Source organism: Chelonoidis abingdonii, chromosome 22, assembly GCF_003597395.2.
Source record: "Chelonoidis abingdonii isolate Lonesome George chromosome 22, CheloAbing_2.0, whole genome shotgun sequence".
NCBI lineage: Eukaryota > Metazoa > Chordata > Testudines > Testudinidae > Chelonoidis > Chelonoidis abingdonii.
Window position 1 is genome coordinate 12,203,057 of NC_133790.1, and position 21,692 is coordinate 12,224,748.

The window sequence follows — 21,692 nt, forward strand, 5'->3', positions numbered from 1 at the left end:
TTTTTCAGGTTCTTCTTGTATACTTACATAAAGTATCACCAAGCAAAATCATAGTAGCTTACTTATGTTGATGTCTTTTGGATTAGTTAGACTGTTTTATTAGAAAGCTACATTTGTTTAAATATAAGATCATTGTAGTAATTAGAACCAACTTAAATTGTGAAAGTTCTTCCTTTCTCTTGATGATAAGTTTCAATAAAGTTGTGTTTAAAATATTGCATTTATTTGCTCATATTACTTTAATATATAAATCTAGTTTAAATCGTACAAGAAGCCAACCTTTTAGATGCCGTCCTGTGTGAAGTCCGCGTAGCATCTTCTAGCATTTAGTACAGCATCTATCTGTGCATATCCCCTTGTTTAAAGCACAGATTTGTTGCTTAAAATCTGGTGGTTTTGGAAAATGGCCTAAATTAAAATGACACCTTACCCATAATCTACTGTATTCAGTCATATCTGCTTATTTTAGTAAAAAAACAAGTTTTTACTGCAAGCCTTTCAGTGCCTATATAGATAAGTAAATTGGTGTATCCTCGTCCTCATTTTGCGTATTAATCCAACTTGAATTTGCAGGTCCGGGATGGGAGTGAGGAAGAGGGTTGGAAAAAATATTTAGACTGAGCAAATGCAGTTTGGTATATTGAGTATACATGATCTGGATATTATCTGAATACCCACAATGCCAATTTTTAGAGTTGCTTTTGGAGTAGAATTTTTCTTGAGATCAGAATTTCATTGTATATATTGCAACCAGTACTGGTGTAATGCAAAATTGCACTTTGTCTGTATGCACCATTTGGAATTAGAATGCTGTATTATCAAACTTCATTCTTCCAGTAACTGTTAAGGTTGAGTACATATAATAATTTAAGAGTAAAGCCATTATAGACATTTTGTAATGTTTGAGTTTTGAGATAAGTTACAATATCCCCATAATGGCTTTTACTTGTAACTAACTTTATTGTATTTTTGGTCTGAAAACATCCTGGCTGCTTTATTAAAAATTTAATGCTTGGACACTAACATTATCTGTAATAAACTTAGTCTTCACACTACTAGAAATAGACCAAAATGCAAATCAAAGTTAAATTTTTAACTTCTGGGGCTAGATTCAACAGTTCATTCTGGCCTCTCTCTGTCCTAGCAAACAAGATTACATCCAGCAAGCAGAAGTGGTCAGGGAAATGGAGTAAAGAGCACTCCTTTTGTGGGCAACACGTAGCTAATAATGAGTAGTGAAGAATGATATGTTCAGGAGGTGTAGTGAAATACAAAAAAGGGTGCTGTTCCTAGTTATACTCATTAAATATTTTTGGGGGGAGGTAGGCATTTCTCTCTTCATAAACCTACAAATATCTATAGGTAATTCTGTACATTTTGCAATGGAAGTTGTTCTGAAATTGAAAGTGGTTCTGATGATTGCGTTACAAATTGTAGATGGTCTCAGGTTCAGTGTCAGTAGAATTACCCATCCTTTGAACCAAATCACAGACACTGTTAAAGATTAACATTTTAGTTTAGAGCTTGGTCTGTGTATCTGAACTTGGACAGATATTCACTCTTCCTAACTTGGTCTGTTGGCTTGTTAATGGTAAACAAATTAAAGCATCACAGTTTGAACTGCAAACTGAGAAATTTTAGAACTCAAGAGACCACTTAAGTATCCACGTTACTTTAAATGTAGAGTAGCAATATGCATATTGAACTGAACACTTCCACTGTTTAAGAATGCACTATGTAAATAGTACCCAAAAAGCAGAACTGTACATAATAATAAAGTGTACAGGCACTGTCTACCCAGTTGTTCTGAACTTCAGGGAACTGGCTCTGGCATGAAACTATAGTAATTTGTTTCCCCAACAAACTCTACTGAGTAAGGTGCAGCTTTTTTTTTTACTGAGGTGGAAAGGCTAATATGAAATGGAGGGTCTGGAAGGAGTGTTCATCATTGAACAGTGTTAAGTGATAGAAATTATATATAAGCACAAATGTCCTGTACCAGGATTTTTTAAAAGTCTAATCTTCAAGGGCAGTTAATACATGTTACAGCTATATTGTCACTGCAAGACATCTGTCAACTAACTGATTTTCTTTTCAATCAATTCAGTTTTGGATAGTGAGCTAGAAATTATTTAAATAGCTTGGTTTTATCATGTGTTTAGTACAGGGCAAAAAGCTGCTACATGGAGTTTCCCTGTGCTTCATCTCATCTCAGCACAATGAATTATCTCCTGCTGGTTTCCCGCTTCTCGGTGGTGGTCACTATAGATTCCTTTATGGAGCTTGACTCCTGTATGCTTAGGATCTTCTCTTCCAGATTTCTGGAAGCAGCCAGTTAAAGAAGTCCTTTACCTGAAAATTATTCTCTGCATCTGCATTGCTGTATACTTGTCTGAATACTTTAACCATGTTGCGATACATACAGCATGCCATCAGCTAGTGTCACCTTTGATGCCATGTTTCGCTTTTTTTTTAAAAGTAGGGGAAGGCTAGCACAATGACTATTTGAAGTAACAAACATACAGAACAAACAGCATTCTACAAAATATCAAATTTATTTATATAAAATATTTTACACATGAATAACTGTACACATGCACACGCCCACACAATACTTTACCACAAATTTAGGCCAGTAGTTTTCCTTAATTTCATAAATCTAGCACAGTAGTATCTTACAGTAATTTACATTATAATTCTTTGAAGACACAATGGGGAAAGCTTTGATCATTCATTTATAAACCTTCCATAAATTACAAAAGAAAGGCAATCTGAAAAGTATGTATAAACAGTAAAAACAATTTACAAATGGACAAGAATTACAAAATAGTAACTGCCAATGTCTGCCAGCAAGATTGTTTTAATCAAGAAGCCAATATTAGAATTAGTGTTTTGAAAGATTGATACTATAGGGGTAGAGCCTTTTAACTAGCTACAGCTTGTGTGTATAACATACACCTCTTTCATTGCTGCACCTAATACACGCATTTTTATCTTGATTCTGACATCAATAACATGAAAAATGATTTTTAACTTAAAACTGCACTTCCACAAGCGAGAACACTTGGGGAGCAAAGATGATTGTTTTCTGGCTGTTTAGAATACTGAAACTTTCACACAAGTGCCAGGAGCTATAAAACGCGTATTTTGAATTAACAATACTGTGTGCATTCTCTGGATAGTTTAGGCGCTACCTTACGTTAGTATACTGAATGTTTACTAAAGGAACTCATACAAATGTTTACAAATGCATCCTGCACAACATTTTCAGCCTCCCAAAAATTACATCAGACATTAAATGGAGTCAGTAACACGTTACTTGATCTTAAACTACCATGTCTGTGAGGTTGAAAAGACATTTGAATACACAGTACATACAAAGTATACGCTGTATATTTAGACAGTACGAATCATTGTGTATTAATAAGGCAAAACATCAAGGCTGAGTAAACTAGGAATTTCAAGACCATTTTTGTTTAAGATAAACGTTAGGCTAATTTGGGGTGAGCATTTTTGAAGAGGGCTCAAATAAGATTTTACTGCTTTCCCCCAAAGTTAAAGGAGAATAAAGGCAGCGATTTATCCAATAGAGTTAGAGGTGTAGAGGTGCCTTGAAACAAAAAGATGATATCCTTCTAGTCTTAATTCCCAAAATCATTTTTGAAGAAAAACAGATATTGACAACATTGCTCTTTAGTAGCAACAAATCCACTTCTTTTTTTCTTGCTCTTTTGAGCAAACAAGTCACATGATTCTCTGATGATTAGAAAGAGTTAAAAATGTCAAGGTTCTGTAAAGATGTACTTTATAGTCATGAAAGCCCTAGTTTGAAATGTTTTGTTTTGTTTTCTTAAAAAAAATATAGCTTGGAAGCTTTACAAGTTGTCCAGAAGTAAATGAATCATTTCACTGCACCCAGCTTTTTCAGCAGTTTCTTGCCTTTGGAAAGCAGCCCCTTTTTCTTTTTCGAGGACATTTCCCTGCCTCTCCCGGGGCTACCAGAACCCATAGATGACGTAGGTGACCCAGAATGGAGATGGACTGTGGGAGATGGTGCTCTCCTTGATGTACCTGTATTCTCAGGAGGAACCTATTAGGTACATTATTATAGTTTATGAATGTTTGAAAGCACTCATCATCAAGAAAGTTGGTAACAATTTTTGTCCTATTACCCACTTGAAAAAAAAGGACTGACTCAATTCTTTAAATAGTTTTAAGTATGCCATAGGGAAATACAGACAATACATAAATACAGCTTCCCACAACTAACACTGTGAGCAAAGGGATAGACAGCAAAAAAAATACACACTTCAGTGGATCTTCAAGTTGGTTACATTTTTGAACAGAGCTGGAGACTCTTATTTTGCCATCGTTTTGGCTAAAAAGACAAATTTTGTCCTTCAGCACTCTTAAGAGTACACGAATGAAGAGGGTCATTTATAGTTAGGGAATTATATTTATAAAATTAAACAGCAAAGTGGATTATATACTATAGGTTCATCTATATATACCAAACAGTTTCCAGAAGGAACTACTGTATGTGCAAACTGTCTATGATAACTTAAAATTTTGATGTCCTTAAATGCGTTTTCTTAAAAACAGGTTAGTATACTGTATATACGTATTTAAGAAGATGGCACACTGGTTGAAAGAAAGAAAGAGAAAAAAAAAAAAAGCTAAAATGAACCTTAATTGCAATCAAAGAAAGCTTAAAGACCCTGATTGCTTGGTGTGTGCTGCAGCTATGATTGCCAGGTGAAGATAAACCCTTGTTGTACAATACTTAGACCATGACAGCATTTGTAAATATTTTAAACAAAGCTATTTTAATCATCAAAAAGCACTTGAATGAATGAAACTATAACTATTTATATTCCTCCTATTGCAACTGCTGTGTCCTGCTGACAAAATGTGGTACTGTATGTTGTAAGCTGATACTGTGTAGTATAAACCATGCCTCAGGGATCTCTATTATCTTTAATTCTGGTTAAGACAACATTAATACAGTAGCAGTTTGCTGTCTTATTGTGCAACAGTTTATTAAGCAAGGGGACTTCAAGCCTACTTTGATTTTAAATCAAGGTCTAATTCTAATGAAAAACAACTTGGTAAAGCACCCCCAACGTACACCTGAAGATACCATATATTTAGTCTAATGCATTCATTGGATGAGCTGCATGTTTCATATTGACACATTTCTATTGCATCGGTAAGCCAAACCACTGCTAAAGTGTTTCATACGCATTTGATACGGACAGTCCTAGTAAATTGTGGCATATGTGTGTGTGCATGATTTCAGAATTACTGAATGGCTATAGTTATAGTAAACTGTGGTACACTTGATTGTGGGAAACAGATTTTAAGGCAGACAGTTTAAGCAGATATTTGCGATTGCATTTCAGAACTATATACCTCTGTTAACTTCTGTACGTATCTGCTTACAACTCACTTGCTTATTATTTAAGGGTTGGTGGTGTGCTTTTTTCCTGTATTTAGGAACTTAATGCGTTTGTGTATCTCAGGTTGGCTAACAATGCAATATGCAGCTTTTGTCTGTAGCACAATTAGACATTGAACACTTCTTTTGATGTAAACAGAAACATTTAGCTCATGGAGAAATATGTTCCAAATGCTGACCTTCATAAAGTTGACCCTAATTAGATGGGGGCAAAAAACCCTTAATCGCCATGTCAAAGGATTTCTTTGTCTCATGCAAACACTGACTTACAAGTACATATAGTAAATGTCTGTATCCTGTTACTTTGGGGCCATTGATTTTGGAGACATATTTCTTTTTTTCCACAGTTAAGTTTCAAGACTTGCATTAGATATTGTCAAGTGGCTTTAACTGATATCTTTATTGGTATCTTCAGTTGCTCACTTACGTGAAGGCTACATTGCCTTATTAAGGTGTGAAATGAACACTCTTCTTCTGTTTCCAAGCAGATGAGCAAAAAAATAAAAATATATATAAAATATATAATATATAAAAATATTGCAGTGATGAAACAAAACAAAAATGAAATACTCTGTACATGAATAATCTTTCATAAAGTGGAAGGTCTGAGCAGTTAACTATTGTTAGTAGGACTAAAATCTTAAAAGGGTTAACATTATTGTTAATCGGCTATCTTTACATTTTATATTTCAGGGAGTAGTCCCACTCCTTCCCCATCCCCAGCTACTTTTCCTGTTTTAATCTAGGTAATGTGTATGTGTATAGTTTAAGTCTGAGGAAGTAAGAACTCTCACTAGAAAAGGCTGATGAAGTTACAGTTTTATTTCATTCACCAGAATCTCTTAATTTAAAATTTAGGTTCATAATTATAAATGCTCATGATACGAGTGTGAAAGATCAGTGCAATCTTTCCATATTTAAGAAGACTCTTGAAAATACCTAAAATGGGTAAGTGGATTTTAAAATGTCATAAATAATATCCAGATGAAATGAGATGGTATAATATGGAAAAAATGAACAAAATATTATTTTTTAGTGGAGTTGCTTACCCTTTTTGCTTTTGTACGCAGTGGTGTGTCTTGAACATATCGTGATGGTACATCAGAAAGATAGACTTCTACATCATCAGGCACTTCTTCAAGAAAGTTTGAAGGAACCAACCCCTTCTGTCCATTAAGCTCACCCTGCAATATGATAAACAATTGGTCTTGCAGTTATTTACAAATATGAATGACTGTAAACATGTAACACTCCTATGCGATAGAGAACTACTCGTCTGTATTTCATGGACAGAGAAACCAAGGAGCAAAGAGCAAGTGACTTGCCCAAGATCACACAGAAAATCTGACAGAGCTGGGCAGAGAATCTAGATGTCCTGGCTCTGATCGAGGTGCAAATTACCTATCTTGCAAAAAAAAAAAAAAAAAAAAAGAGGCTAAAAAAAAGATAGGCACAAAGTGTTCTGTAATTTCAGGTGAAGTTTGTGCCCAGTATATTAAAGGAATGTGTTTAGATTACCTATGGTTAAGTTATGCATCCACTCCTTTGACAATATTAAAGTCACTGTGGCTTTTAATCTTGGGGCAGAGAAGGCTATGCCACGTATTGAGTAGCTAAGATCTTTTAATATCTCCTTTTGCATTTATTTTTTGGACTTTGCAAAGGGATGTGTAAAATTATTCACTGGATAATCAGAAGTTACCTAAACCTGTTACACTAGGATCTGAATGTCCCTTAGCGTTTTATAGCTCCTGACAAGAGCTAAGCACTTACTGGTATTAATGTGCTAACTTGGTATGGGATGAAATTTATACTGGGAGTGGAGAGCCAGTGCAAGGCCCTCTATACCATTTCTGCCCTAGATAGCAGATGCACAAGGGAAAGTGGGTGAAGCAACCTCGTAAGAGTGTTTGCACATTTCCTGTCCCTCCTGTGCAATATAGGATAGAGATCGATGGAGAAAAAGTGCTGTGTTCTTGTGGACATGGATCCAGGAGATGGAAGCCCCTTTGCAGCTGCTGGGGAGGGGCTGTGGCTTTAATTTCAGCAGACAACTGTTATTCCAGCTGCTAACCATGGGTCAGAGGGGTGGATTTCACCAGCCCATTTGCTCTGCACTTTTCCCCGATAGAGCCCTAGTGCACAGGCTTTAGGTAGATGGAGTGGATTTCACCCCATGCAAGTAACCTTTTGTTTACTAACAATCTCTGTGTACTTCTAATCTGTGTCCTTTTACTGACTGGAGCCCTCCGCAAAAGGGTGGCTAGAAATATTTGATTCGAACAGTGTTATGTCAGCTGCAGTAGTTACAATTTGATTAGCTATTTGGGCATATATCCACATTGCTGTGCTTCTTGCTTGCAGTTCAGAATACACTTAACTGCAGCTAAAGTCACTAGGCAGATGTTCTTGTAACTTGTAGAAATGTTTGAAAACAGCTACAAATCTGAGATGCAGGAACAGCACTATTTACAGTGTCACTTTGTACCTAAGAATTAAGGTATAGCAGCACAAAGTGGCATGTTTAATAAATTTGCTGATATAAAATATTCAAGATGAAATTATAACCTGAATGAAATCCTCTCAGATCATATTTTAATAGCTCATTCTACCAACAACGTCTCCAATTACTGTTTGAGACGCTTGGATGCTCTGCTTGATGTAGTTTAAAAGACCAAATAAAAGAAAACTTACATAGTAAAACCCATCTTCATCTATTTCGCCAAAGACAGTGATAATGTCTCCTGTACAAAAGGTAAGCTCAGCCTGTGGAAAGAGGAAGGTGACTGATCATGTTGTGTTACTGTGCAAATATTAACATTTGCTACACTGATGGCACATCAGATTCATAATCTTTTCCAACCATGTTAGTAGACAATTGAATGAATCTGCATTTTGAATTAGAGAGCAAAATATTCTTCAGAACAAACCAGAAAGCTTTTTTTACTACTATACACTGGGCATTTTCTTGACAGTGAACTTTGAACTTTAAATCCCTGGGCTCAGCTCATCCTAATCTGTGTGGGAAGAAAGGGATTTGTGGGAGGAAATCACAGCAAGGATCCCCTTGGGGAGTTGGGGAGGAGGGGGGGAATATGACCACCTACAATCTGCCCCAGAATGCAGGTAACATAGCACTATTGGAACTGTGCTACTAAAGACTCTTCCTCACTGCAGCAGCCCCCTACGCTCTGGGAGGTCACTCTTCTAGGGAATCTCTGCGGGGGTTGGATGGAAGACACTGCATGACCACTTTGCCCCTGCACAGAGCTGGGCACAAACAGCAACCTTTTTGGCGAGGCGGAAGGAGGAGATGGGGGACAGTGCTCCTGAAGCGGTGGGAGAGCTGACTGCAGAACTGTGAGGACAGTTTGAGCCCTGTTTAGTTAAAGGCTTTACTGTTTTGTCCACTTTACTATAACAGAGACAATGCTACAGGGTTTATTTCCAAACTAAATCTGATAAAAGGAGATAATATGAATTAGTAGGCTACCAAGCACTTCCAACGTGCAGTATGTAGAAAACAGTTCCATAGACAGGCAATGGTGTGTTTTAAATAACAAATATGGGGAGATTGCAAGTGTGGTAGGTGTATTTTGCTTTGCCACATAGTTTCATGAGTTTGGCCTGCTCTCAAAAGCATGCTTGAAATTGTGTTTGCTGGAGGAGCTCTAAGATGACAGTAAAGGTATCGTATGCAGGGGAGAGAAAGAGAGCCTGGTGGGCTGGGCCTGGTGCAAGACCTGAGGCCTGAACCATAGTCAGCAAAGTCAGGCCATATATTGAAGCAGATGCTTCAAGTTCACAGGAAGTTGGCACGGGCATGGCTAAAATACAGGCCCTACTAAGAAGTAACAGATACAGGGTATGTATGTGAACATACTCCAAAAGATTAGCACCAGATAAAAGGGTTTGACAGAAGTGATGAATAGGGATGTTTTGCCCAAGACACCTGGAGCAAGATACAAGGTGAGGTAACAAGCAGATGTCATGAAACGCATAAGTGGTACGTAAGTTCATTTTGTCAGTCTATAAATGTTGGGGTGTTTTGCCTTACCCCTTTGTCCAGCCGAGGGGGGCAGTGGAAAGTCCCACTGCTGAGCTGAGTCCATTCGGCTGGGCATACATATTAGTGTATCTGTGACAATGGACAATAAAGCCGAGTGCCTTTACCACCTAGCTGTGTCTGTGGTCTTTCTGGGTAATAATACTGGGCCAACTATCTGCACAGAGCTGGTACAGCATATGGAGAGAAGACAGAGACACACCAACTGAGAGCATCATAAACTAGCTGCATTGCCTGCTTTGTTGCTGATGGGAAACGTATGAGGTTAGAGCAGAAGTTCTCAACTCACAGCCAGCAGGCTGCTTGTGGCCCAATCAGCACAAAGCTGCAGCCCATGTGACAACCTCAGGGCCATACAGGTAGTGTATATATATATTATGTGAATGTGGCCCACATAACATGCACAGCTGCATGTGGCCCACAAGTAAATAGGTTGAGAACCATGATGAAGATTTGGGAAACAGTCCATAATTGCTTAAGATACCATTAAAAGGGCATGATATAGACAGATTACATAGAGAGTTAGACATCATACATTTCCATGAAGCCCAGTGGGTCACTAAGGCAGAAAATTTGATATTTTATGACTGCAGGTGTTTGGAATTTTTTGCATCTCCATGTTTCAAAATCAATTCTTGTACTTCAGGCTACCTGCTTGTTGGTGTGAGTTGTGACACTTCTGACAATCATACTCTCTTAAGGAAGGATGCTAGGTGCATTGGGGCTTAAATGTTCTTTCCCTCTTTGCTTTGGAAAATGTTTATTCCATTAAGTTGGAAGGAATAAACACTCCTTGGGGTGGGAGGGATAGCTCAGTGGTTTGAGCACTAGCCTACTAAACCCAGAACTGTAAGTTCAATCCTTGATGAGGCTATTTAGGGAACTGGGGTTAAAAAAAATGAAGTGGGAGTTTGGCCAGGGGGTTGGACTAGATGATCTCCCAACCCTGAGAGTCTATGATAATTTACCAATTTTCAGGTAGGCCTGTGATATATTACCATTATGATTTTATTGTATCCACAAGACTATGTAATGTGTTCAGCACAGCTGAGCTGACTCCTGAAAGATGTTCATGAACATGTGTTTAAACCAACCCCACGACTTCAATGGATAGCTAAATGACAAACATAAAAATTGTTTTTGGTTAAATCAATACCTCCACATCAACGTTAGGAGAACTTTCTCTTGGATCATAATCGTATAGTGCCACCATCCTCCGTGTTGACACAGACTGCTGTCTGCCACTCCTTCTGTTCCTTTCTGTTCCAGCCATAAGGAGGGAAAGGGGAGGAAAGCTATCCAAGTTATTTTGAAAAACAAAAACCAGCATAGTGCAATTTTTTTCCTCTTGTTATTTTCTCAATAGTGTAATAATCAACTCAAAACTATTTCTCTAGGAAGCTGGACAGGTGACCAAAGAGAGATACCAAATCTATTAACATAGTCATGGATTCCTGATGCAAGCTGGACTCGAGCCCAAAATAACTCTATAATTTTTAACAGCTGGGTTGATCCTACTCTTTCTAAATCATCTCAGCAAAGCTACTATTCGTTATACCTTTTTAAAATCGTTTTGGTTAGAAGAATCATCAGGTGCTACTCCCCAGGCTTTTGGATAGTAGCTGTTCAGGATTCTAGCCTGTTTCACTTCAAGCAGACTGTCACTTTTCCTCACTGGTCTTTTTTTTCCTGCTAAAGCCAACAGGAATTTTGTGCCTGGTATTATTCTTCCCCTTCTTGGCAGGGTAGTTGGACAAGAAACAGAACTGCTCTCAATTGATCCAAGACAAGTGACTTATCAATTTTTTAAATGAATCTTAATGTTTCCATTAGTCTTGTGGTTACAGAAACACACTTTCAAGTATTGCATGAGTTTCCAGCTTTCTTTAGCAGGCGACAGAAGGAAAGAGGTAAAACTTACAGCTTCAGGAAATTAGATGAAATGTTTGACTGACATTAAACATTTACAGGGAAGTCTATGATAGGCTTAATTTTAAAACTGAATGACAGCAGCATGATTCTTGCAGATGATGCCACAACAAGAGAAACATGCTATTAGTTTTACTTACAACAGGCATAGAGGGCAGTTCTGATGAGCTAAAGAAGAGCATTATGAAGTGTGATAAAGGAAAACTGGTTAGGAGCAGCCTTAGGATTCGTGCTCCAATGAGCTAGGAGCATTTGGGTGGGGGCGGGGGGTGGAGGAGGGAAGGTAGTAGGAGAAGACTGTCATCAGTGGGGCAGTATGCAGCATGCACTCTGGCTTTCACACCTACTAGCTGCGAATGAAGCATTCAACCAGAGGAGATTGCAGCACACACCCAGTCACTGGGAACGTTAAGCAATCTCAGCTGCTGATGCAAGGAGGGATTTATACAGAGTGCAAGGAGAAAAGTCCAAAGTGAAGGGCTGGATTATTACAGGTAGGAGCCAATTCCCTTGTGGCTTGGACCAACTCCTGGTGACTGCCTTGAAGAAGCAGTGGGTCCCTTTGACTTACTACTCTGCTAGGATAAGGGAAGGCCTGCTCACTACTAGGGGCCTCTCTGCTTCTAAAAGATCAAAGATATAAAAAGTAAATCTAGACAGCTCAAAGCAATTCAGCTCATTTACAGCTTGAATCAAGTTATTGTTTCTTAGCACAGACCTCTTTTTGACTTTCTGGATCTGCGGTGTACAGAGCGTGTGCTCTCTTTGAAACGGTCACAGTTGACTTCAGGAAAGGAATGCATACAAATAAAAGAAGAGGAAAAGATATGAAGCTGTTCAAAGTTCTTAATTTTTAAGGATTTAATGTGGGCAAAGGATTAAGCAAAATTAGTCATAGCTGAACACAGCATGTTAATTAAATGTTTGAATTGACATTCAGACTGAAGCATGTGTGATAACAGCATAATACAGACTGGAGATTTAGGGCCTGATCCTGCTAGCAGTGCTGCCTGGGCAGACTGTGTGACAGAAGGGGTCTGAAAATGTGAATTTGTTTGTATATTCAGGCACTTGGTTTGTATTTAATTCAAAATTAAGCCAAACTCTCCATATTCTCTGAACTCTAGGGTTCTATGTGCATTTCTTTTAAAGCGTGACGAGAAAACTTGATCCAGATTTAAGAGAAAAGACACTTGCTTTTAAAGTCTCAAGATATTTAAAGGTGAACTGCAGTGGGTGGGGGAAGGCGGTTACTAGCAGTTAGACCATTCCAGAACATTAAGAAAAGTATGCTTACAGATAGAGTGGCATTTTAATACAAGTGCTTTCCCCCTCCTGGAAAAATCTGTGCTGCAGACTTCTTCATTGCTTTGCCAGAGTGAGAGACATCACCAGTAGCACGTAACAAAGAAGCCAATGGCGCCTGCAGCAATAGCTCCCAGGATCAGATCCTTAGAATGGCCACAATCTGCTGGGACTAAAGTTAGGCTCCTAAAATTATATTTAAACACCTAAATAAATGATCTTATTTTCGAAATGTTCAGCATCTACAACTCTCACTAACTTTGGCAAGAGCTGAGAGTGCTCAGCACTTTTGAAAATCAGGCCACATTGAGATAATTGTTTTTAAATATGGATTTGGGGTAAAAGATTTCAGAAGTTCCTAAGAGTATGTCTGTACAGCAAAATAAATAAATAAATAATACATCCAGCAAGTCTCAGAGCCTGGGTCAAATGACTCAGGCTTGTGGGGCTCACGCTATGGGGCTAAAAATAGCAGTGTAAATGTTCCCACTCGAGCTGGCTCTGAGATCCACCTCCCGCTCCGGGGTTTCAAAGCCCAGGCTGCAGCCCAAGTGGGAACATCTACACTGCTCTTTTTAGCCCCATACCCTGAGCTCAAGTCAGCTGACACAGGCTCTGAGACTCGCTGCCACGTTTTTGATTTGGGTTGGAGGTTTTTTTGCAGCATAAACAAACCCTAAGAGACTAAGGGCTTGTCTACACTTAAAATGTGCAGCTGCAGCACTTGAGTGCTTCAGTGAAGACACCACTTACGCCAACAGTAGGGCTTCTCTCATCAGTGTCAGAACTCCACCTCCCTGATATGCGACAGCTAGGTGGACACAAGAATTGTCCTGTCGCCTTGGCGCTGTCTACACCAGGGGTAGGTCGCTTTAACTGCATTGCTTGGGGCGGGGGGTGATTTTACACACCCCTGAGCAATGTAGCTATATCAGCCTAATTTCCTAGTGTAGACCAGACTTTAGGATCCTAAATTCTGTATTCAAAAGTGACTTAGCACCAGATTTTCACATATATTTAGGTGCCTAAAGATGCAAACAGGCATCTAGTGAGATTTACAGAAGTACCCAAGTGGGCTGGGCACCTACCTCACATGAACTGCAAGGAAGTTAAGTGCCTAATCGACTCAGGTGCTTTTGTAAAACTCACTAGATGCCTATCTGCATCTTCAGTTTCTAAATACTTGTGAAAACCAGGCATTTAGGAGCCTATGTCCCAGTCAATGATTCCTAATTCAGTTTAAAATTTTACGTAGGTACCTCTAGTTACTCAGGTTTTACCCATGGTTCTTTCACTCCCTTTGTTACATGTCTTAAGTCCATTTGCTCCAGCACACAAATGGGGAAATACTGAGCTGAGAATTCTGAGGATCTTAAAGAGCCTATAAATGTTTCATTTTGTGAAAAGTACTTAAATAAAACCCTCCATGGCAAGACACATTTTCAGTTTGTAATCTTGCAAACAATTCTGGAGAGATTTTTTGTTTGATTGTTTTTGTTTTTATGTAGCCATATTTACAGTTCACTTTTAAACAAGGCTGAACCAATGTTAGTGGTTTACAATCTTTGTTTTATTGCTCCTTTGAAAGATTTAAAATTTGTTGATGGCTTTCCCTCTCAAAATATATTTGTATATAACTACAATATGTCTCTGTACAACAATGAACCACTGATTTAAGGTTACTGGTTCAAAACAGGAAAGGTTGGTTTGTGATATCAATATCTTTTAAACTTTTTGACTATGCAATGTTAACCTGAATAATGTGAGGCATAACCCTTTGCCACCATCCCTTTAAATTTATGGTAAAGTAGGTTAAAATAGAAGAGTAAAAAGAACAAACAAGTGATTCTTTTTATGCTTTCCAGCAGTCAGCATAACATTTATCAAACATCTCAGCACTGCATATGCCAAAAGCAGAGGGATCTTGTTCTCTGTCTAGAAATCTTTCAGAAAATCAGTCTATAAAAAAATATATTAATATGTGCAGTACTGAAATGCAAGTCCTCATTTCTGTCATCATCAGTGAAAATGCTTAAATATTCTGAATTTTTTAAAAAAACACAAGCAAGATGTTGACACAGAACGTATCCCTTAGAGTAGCAGACTACTGTAAAATTTATATGCATGTGCCACATCATCAAAAAAAGCCAAAGCGCAAACAGCCAAGTTAACAGCACTAAATTGCTATTTTGTGGACATATATTTTCCCCTACCTATTTTTTCTACAGGTGTATTCAGAGGAAGAAACCCTTGTTTCAGAAGCTGATCCATCATTTCTTCATCATCTGCTTGGATTTCAGAGACCATATTACATGGAATGAGGCCAAGTCTTGTGCAAGTTTCTCCCCGGTAGAATCCATCAGCATCTTTATCTCCATAAACCTAAATATTCAAGACATAAAAAATGGATCAATCAATGTTGTTTTAATATTTGAGATTTATTACAAAACAGTTCTTGAAGGATTGCAAGGTATCTTTGGATTTGGGTTTGTGTTTATTTACAGCTACTCTGATTTTTTTTTATTCTTTTTTTAACAGAGCACTAGGTTTTTTTAGGTACCTCTGAATTGTGATACCATACATTTCAGCAGAAATCAGCTGTTTTGTTAGCTATGACATAAACATAAGTGAGAAACACCTTTAAAAGCCACCCCTCCCCCCCCCAAAAGTCTTAATGTTATTTGCATCACTATTTATGGTGGTAGAGACTATAGTGAGCATTTAAAGAATTGGAACAAGTTTTATTATTTTAAGTAGATTAAACTTTTAAGTAGATTAAAATCAAAGTTAGATCAAGAAATCATTGTGTGTGAAATATGCTGTGTGTATCTAAGATTTATGCATACCTCACATACCAGATGTATTTGAAGAAGTGGAGTTTTTTTACCCACAAAAACTTATGCCCAAATAAATCTGTTAGTCTTTACGGTGCCATTGGACTCCTTGTCGTTTTTGTCACATACAAGAAAGTATTTTACCTATAATAAAACTGTTTCCAAAATCCGATTCCCAGTAACAGGTGAATCCAAATTAAATCAGTTTGTCCCATCTTTGATACTAACCAAATGCTAATGAAATGAAGCTTACAGTAAGAAATTGTGAAAATATTTGAAAATTCAGTACTGTATGATGTAGCTTAAAAAAATTCTTTTCTTTGCATTTGTGAAAAATACAGTTGATATCAAATAACAAAGATGGCTACAAATTCAAATACAGACTGAATCTAGGACTGAACTACTTAAAGATGTCTTTAAGACTGAATGACTGATTTATTTTAGATCTTTCCTGTACAAAGACCACAGATGCTATTGAGTTTTTTTAAAAACTAGTTAAAAGATGGCCTTGAATCTTAGGAGTTATCTAGAATATGATTCTATTTCAGTTGTATTAATTGTATTACATAAGCTATAGATTATTGTCTAGAGTGCCACCTCTCCTTGTAACACATTATTGGGCTGGGAAGGATTTGAGTTTTTAATCAGTACAGACTCACCGCAGTGAAGACACCATGGTAAGTCAATCTAAGGACGTCAACTTCAACTACACCCAGTGTAGACTAGGGCATAGTTATTGTCTGACTCCTGTCATAAACAGATAGCTAAGGGTTAATGTCTATTTCACCTGCAAAGGGGTAACCAAACACCTGACCAGAGGACCAATCAGGAAACAAGATTTTTCAAATCTCAAGGGAGGGAACTTCTGTGTGTGTGTGTCTTTCTCTCGCTGTTGCTCTCAGCTCTGAGAGTGAACTGTCTCTCTCCAAGCTTTCTAATCTTCTGTTTCCAAGTGTAAGTACAAAGGTAGAAGACAATAGGTTTTTATATTGTTTTTTATTTACATGTGTGTAGTTTGCTGGAATGTTTTAAATTGTATTTCTTTTTGGATAAGGCTGTTTATTCATTTTTCTTTAAGCCAAATACCCTGTATATTGTCAACTTGATACAGAGATCATTTTTATGTCTTTTTCTTTCTTTTTATATAAAGCTTTCTTTTTAAGACCTGTTGGATTTTTTCCTAGTTAGAACTCACCAGGGGATAGGAATCTCTGTGGGGTTACGGTCTCTCTCAGGGAAAGAGGGGGAGGGGAAATCTCTTTGTCAGAGTTGCAAAGCTTACCTTTGCAGGGACTCTGGACTGAGGGTGAAAGAAACTTGATCTCTCTGTTTTGCAATTCAAGGAACTGAAATAGGGTGATCGTCCAGGGCCATCCAGGGAGGGGAAGCCGGGGAGGAAATAAAGAGGAGACAAGGGGAGGGGGTTATTTCCCTTTGTTGTAGGCTCAGGGCATCTGAGTCTTGGGGTCCCCCAGGGAAGGTTTTGGGGAGACCAAAGTGCGCCAGACACTGGAATCTGGCTGGTGGCAGCACTATCAGATCTAAACTGGAATTAAGCTTAGAGGAATTTATGCTAGTACCTCATATTTAAACTCTAAGGTTCAAACTGAGGAATTATACTATGACAACTCCAGGTCAAGTCTCCTCAGTTTACCAGCAAAACAATGATTTTTATATGTGACTATTTGGGGAATCTATGCAGTTTATGAATTCCGGCGGCTAGTGCAGACATACCCTAAGTAACTACAGTGCCTAGTGGAACTGTACTTTAAATCATAAGAATAGTGACTTCCACCATCCAGCTGGCCGTTAAACATTTTAAAAGATGATCATGATACAAACATCTAAGTATAGTGAAGCACAGTATTGTGATGTTCTATACCTTAAGCATTTTACTTATTGCCTCAGTTGGCATTGGATATGATTACCCCAAAACCATGGGAATATATAAGTACTTGCTTTTGTTTGTGAAGATATTCATTCTGCTCCAGTATTTTAATCATTTGCTTATATTAGTAGACTTGGAGGATTAGACTTTTATGAAAAATGTCAGTAAACATTGATTTCACCATACATGCACATAAACTGACAAAAAATATTTCCATCAACAATCATTGAAATTTATAGATAGGCAAAGTAAGAAAAACACTGCTTGAGAACTTAATAGAATTTACTAAACTAGAGTTTAGTAACTTATTAGAGTTTACTTATTAAAGTTTATGAAAGAGATTTACTTTGTATATATTTACATGATTTTCCACAATATGTCTTTTAACAATTATATAGCTTTAACTCATTTTGTTTTCAAGAATGTAATTCGTGTGTTTTGTATCTGCTAAACAAACACATAGGGCCTGATCCGCCCATTGTTACAGTTTTTACAAGTAGGATGTCAATTAGCTTCCATTAAGAAGTGAGTCAATGTCCTTCTCGTCTGGGAGTGGATGTTTTGGGTGTGCAAGGAATGCAACATAAAGCCTTAAGAGTGCCCCAGACCACTGGCAATGCAGGGCTCGTACAGACTAGTGATGTGGGGAAGATATCTATCTAACACATATGCAAACAGAGAAATCTGTAAGATCCTTCAGCAAGAGGGCCAGATGCAGTCTACCAATAGCAGTGGGGACATCACAGCACTTGCACAAAGACAACGGGGGGCATATGGAAACATACGTCAAGCATGAGCAGGCGCCACATTTTTTCAGCTGCTATTAAAGGGCTGACCTGGCTTCAGTGTCTTAACTCCAGGAGAGGAGAGAAACCCTATCATCAGCCAGGTGGAGCAGGTCAGCTGCATAGGTGCCTATGCCCCGACCTTCTCAATGACATTTTGCTCTTGGCTTGCGTAGGCGGCTCCCTACTACACTTGCTAGTTTCTGAGAATCCCTTAGGTGCCTACCTCTCCCATACACTGTATGGGGAGCCTAGCTCAGGGCTGATTACACTAAGTGGTAGGCTACCTAGTGGGTAGGTACTGCCATGGTGAGCAGAGCACTGCCTAAGCATCTCTGATGACCTGGCCTAAGTAACTTCAGAGCTTGCTATGAAAAAAATTATGGAATGTAGTCGCCTAAATCACTTAGGTGCTTTTGAAACTTTTACCCTCTATCTCATTTTTTTAATGCCATCAGTACCAGGCATATGACAGTTCTCAATGCCATGATATGTAAATGCGTTTGGCTCTAAAGAAAAGGTCCTAGAAACTCTTGTGTGAATGGACCCATGAGGACCAGTTTGCAAAACCAGGTCTTTGGTTTGCTTTGTTTTTCAGATTCCCACCTTAATGATCTGTCCTTCTTTAAATGGTAACTCTTCTTCTGCAGCATCAGGATTGGGGGACATTGTCAGTGGATCATAGTCAAAGAGAGCAACAAATATTCGAGGAGAAATATCCTCTGTGCCAGGATCTGTTTCTGATTCTTCATAAATATCTGGTGAAAGATGGTCCCGACTACAGTATCGATCTGTGAAAGTAAGATCAGAAGAAGCAAAAATTCAGCAATGCAAGTCAGAATAATTTTTCAACTTGTTTCAATTTAGGTCTGAAATTTGTTCCTATATCTCTGTTTGAAATGGGACTACATTACCATGCACTAGGGAACTTATAATGTGCTCCAGCAGCGTCTACACAGGCCAGTTAGGGCGCAGCTCACTAGTGCACATTAGAATTTGTATCCCTCTACCATGGACGAGTGCACTGTGTAGACAAGCCCTGTGCTTGCATTTGTCAGAGGAATGGCACTAGGACACGACTAGCCACAACGGTATTTAAACAAAGTTATTGCTAACACAGTCCCAACCCTCCTGTGAATGGGACAAAGGTTAAACCAATACTACAAAAATAACAAAATATGTTTATGGTCCAGCTGTGTTCCTATACACTTGTTTCTTGCCTACAATTGTGTTGCAATCCATCTAGACCTGTTAGCTAGGGTTGCATTTAAGCCAAATACATATTACCCATATATATATTAAGACACTGATCCTGCATTGAACTTTGTGCAGGTGAAAGAACCCAGTGCAGAATTGGGAATTTTCAGGACCAATACCTTTGTCCAATGCTAGGCAAAAGCCAGGTCCCTTCAAAATATGTCAGGTTGGGCACCCAAAACACAGACTACCTAAATCACTGCTGAAAATCTTGGCCCATCACACGTTTAACTTCAAGCATACGCTTACGTCCCATTGACTTCAACAGGAGTCAACCTCTTACCTAAATGTTTTACTGAATCAAGGCCTTTAGCTACACCACAGTCTTCCAGATCTTCCACTACTATCAATTTTTCCCCTAAAGGCCTGCTTTTATATGTTAAATCTATATATTTATTCCCAATATTTCTGTTTTAATGATATCTGCATCATAGAGATTATATATTTATTGAAATAATTTAAATGTTTGATTAAGGATTTATATAGAACTTTTTTTAAGATGACCCTCCCCTCTTTATCTACTCCTAATGCCAGATCACTCTATTAAAAAAAAATTGTAATTAAAACAAGGTCAGTTTAGAGGGGCACAGCTTCAAGGGGATGGCTACTGAAACTTGTGACCAGAACACTATAAAGAAGGTGGACAAGGAAATGCAGAACAGCCAAAGGGTGGGAAACAGTCCAGCCAGGAAGCTTTATACAGGCACAAAGCACAAAAGGGAAGTGGAACAAGAACAGGACATGGACAAATGGCAACAGGGATTTCCCCCCAGTTGCAATGATGTTTTATTCCCACTGTCAGATGGACTGGAAATGCAAAACAGGGTTTTTATTCTGAGTATTGCACATTTTGTTTTTTAAGTGAGACAGGTCAAATTATGCCCTCTTGGACTGGCAGCCAACTCCAGCTGAAGTCAGTTGGAGTTAGTTACAAGCATGAGTTGTGCACAGACTTCATCAAAACAGTTCTGAACTGGAATGGTGATGATTCAGAATGGTCACGTCTGCTTCAGGCAATCAGAGCAGACATCTTGTGAGAGGCCCAGTTATTTATAGTTCGCTCAGAGGCTGTTGACTGGCTGCTGTAGGCCAGATTTTCAGCTAATGTAAATTGGCATAGCTCCACTGGGGTCCCTGAGTTATGCTGATTTATACCAATTGATGATTTGGTTCTATATATTCAGAGCTTATTGCTCTCAAACCTAAAAAACAGATACCTACCTGTAACTGTTGTTCTTTGACACATGATGCTCATGTGTATTCCATGTGGGTGTGCGCGCAGCCTGGGCACCCTATCTGGAGAACTTTGCCTAGCAGTATCCATGGGGTGGTGCTCACACCCTGAATCCTAGCCCTTCCCCTGGCTGTACCAAGGCTGTGCTTCCCCAACGCCTGCAGTTCCTTTGCACCGAACATCAGAAGTACAGACTCCGATTCCGAGGGGACAGAGGATGGATTGTGGAATATACATCTGCATCACATCTTGAAGAACAACAATTATGGGTAGGTATCTCTGAGTAGATGCAGTCATGTATTCCAATATTTGCAGGAGGTGGGCCACGGAGTCTATTTAAAGGAGGACAGCAGGACTGCCTTCCCGAAGTTTGCATCTGATCTGGATGCAGCCGTGATGACATAGTAGTTTGCACAAGTATGCAGAGAGGATCAGTTGGCCGTCCTGCAGCTGTCCAATATAGGAATGTCATTTAGAAATGCCATTGACGTCACCTGAGCTCTAAACTAACATTTAAACTAAACCTACTGTACTACTGCTGCTACATACAAGAAAAGGGCTCAGGAAACTGAGAGCAGACATGTCAGGTGAAGACACACAGCATTCTGACTCCAGCCATGGGCGGTGAAAAGAAACGGAGCGGGTTGGGACAGCTGCTCTTATATACAGCCAGGGGAGGGGTAAGGCTGCATCTACTCAAAGAACACATTTTTATTATTGATTTGTTTAAATGTTTACTTTGGCTTCTTTTTTGATTCATTTGAAAGATGAAAACAAAACTTAATGCTTCTCCCAGCTTCAGACCTGGCCTAAGACACTTCGCGGTGGGAATGGTTAAGTACTTTAACTCACTGTGTAATGAGCTATGAAAGGCTGAGAATTTTGTGCAACTATGTTGATGAAGCAGCAAACACAATCGATAATGGGTGGGAGACA

General features: G+C 38.6%; 2 protein-coding genes across 7 annotated transcripts in view; one reads left to right on the plus strand and one right to left on the minus strand.

The window, feature by feature from the left end:
* Positions 1-146, plus strand: part of PIWIL1 (piwi like RNA-mediated gene silencing 1) — a 56,691-nt gene extending 56,545 nt beyond the window's left edge. Inside the window, exon 23 of the mRNA XM_075059889.1 lies at positions 9-146. The gene's annotated coding sequence lies outside the window, so the exon portion shown is untranslated. The remainder of the gene's footprint in view (positions 1-8) is intronic.
* A 3,689-nt stretch (positions 147-3,835) lies between these two features.
* Positions 3,836-21,692, minus strand: part of RIMBP2 (RIMS binding protein 2) — a 357,320-nt gene continuing 339,463 nt past the window's right edge. For 3 of the 6 annotated variants that reach the window (XM_075059901.1, XM_075059900.1, XM_075059904.1), the window contains 7 exons: positions 18,872-19,056; positions 14,972-15,140; positions 12,172-12,237; positions 10,681-10,784; positions 8,153-8,224; positions 6,508-6,642; positions 3,836-4,090 (listed from right to left, as the gene is read on the minus strand). In XM_075059901.1, coding sequence (XP_074916002.1) covers positions 3,902-4,090; positions 6,508-6,642; positions 8,153-8,224; positions 10,681-10,784; positions 12,172-12,237; positions 14,972-15,140; positions 18,872-19,056 — 920 coding nt within the window. In that variant the 3' untranslated portion in view covers positions 3,836-3,901. Of the gene's footprint in view, positions 4,091-5,513; positions 5,933-6,507; positions 6,643-8,152; positions 8,225-10,680; positions 10,785-12,171; positions 12,238-14,971; positions 15,141-18,871; positions 19,057-21,692 lie in introns of those variants that run through there. The other 3 variants (XM_075059905.1, XM_075059903.1, XM_075059902.1) reach the window with 2 other exon arrangements.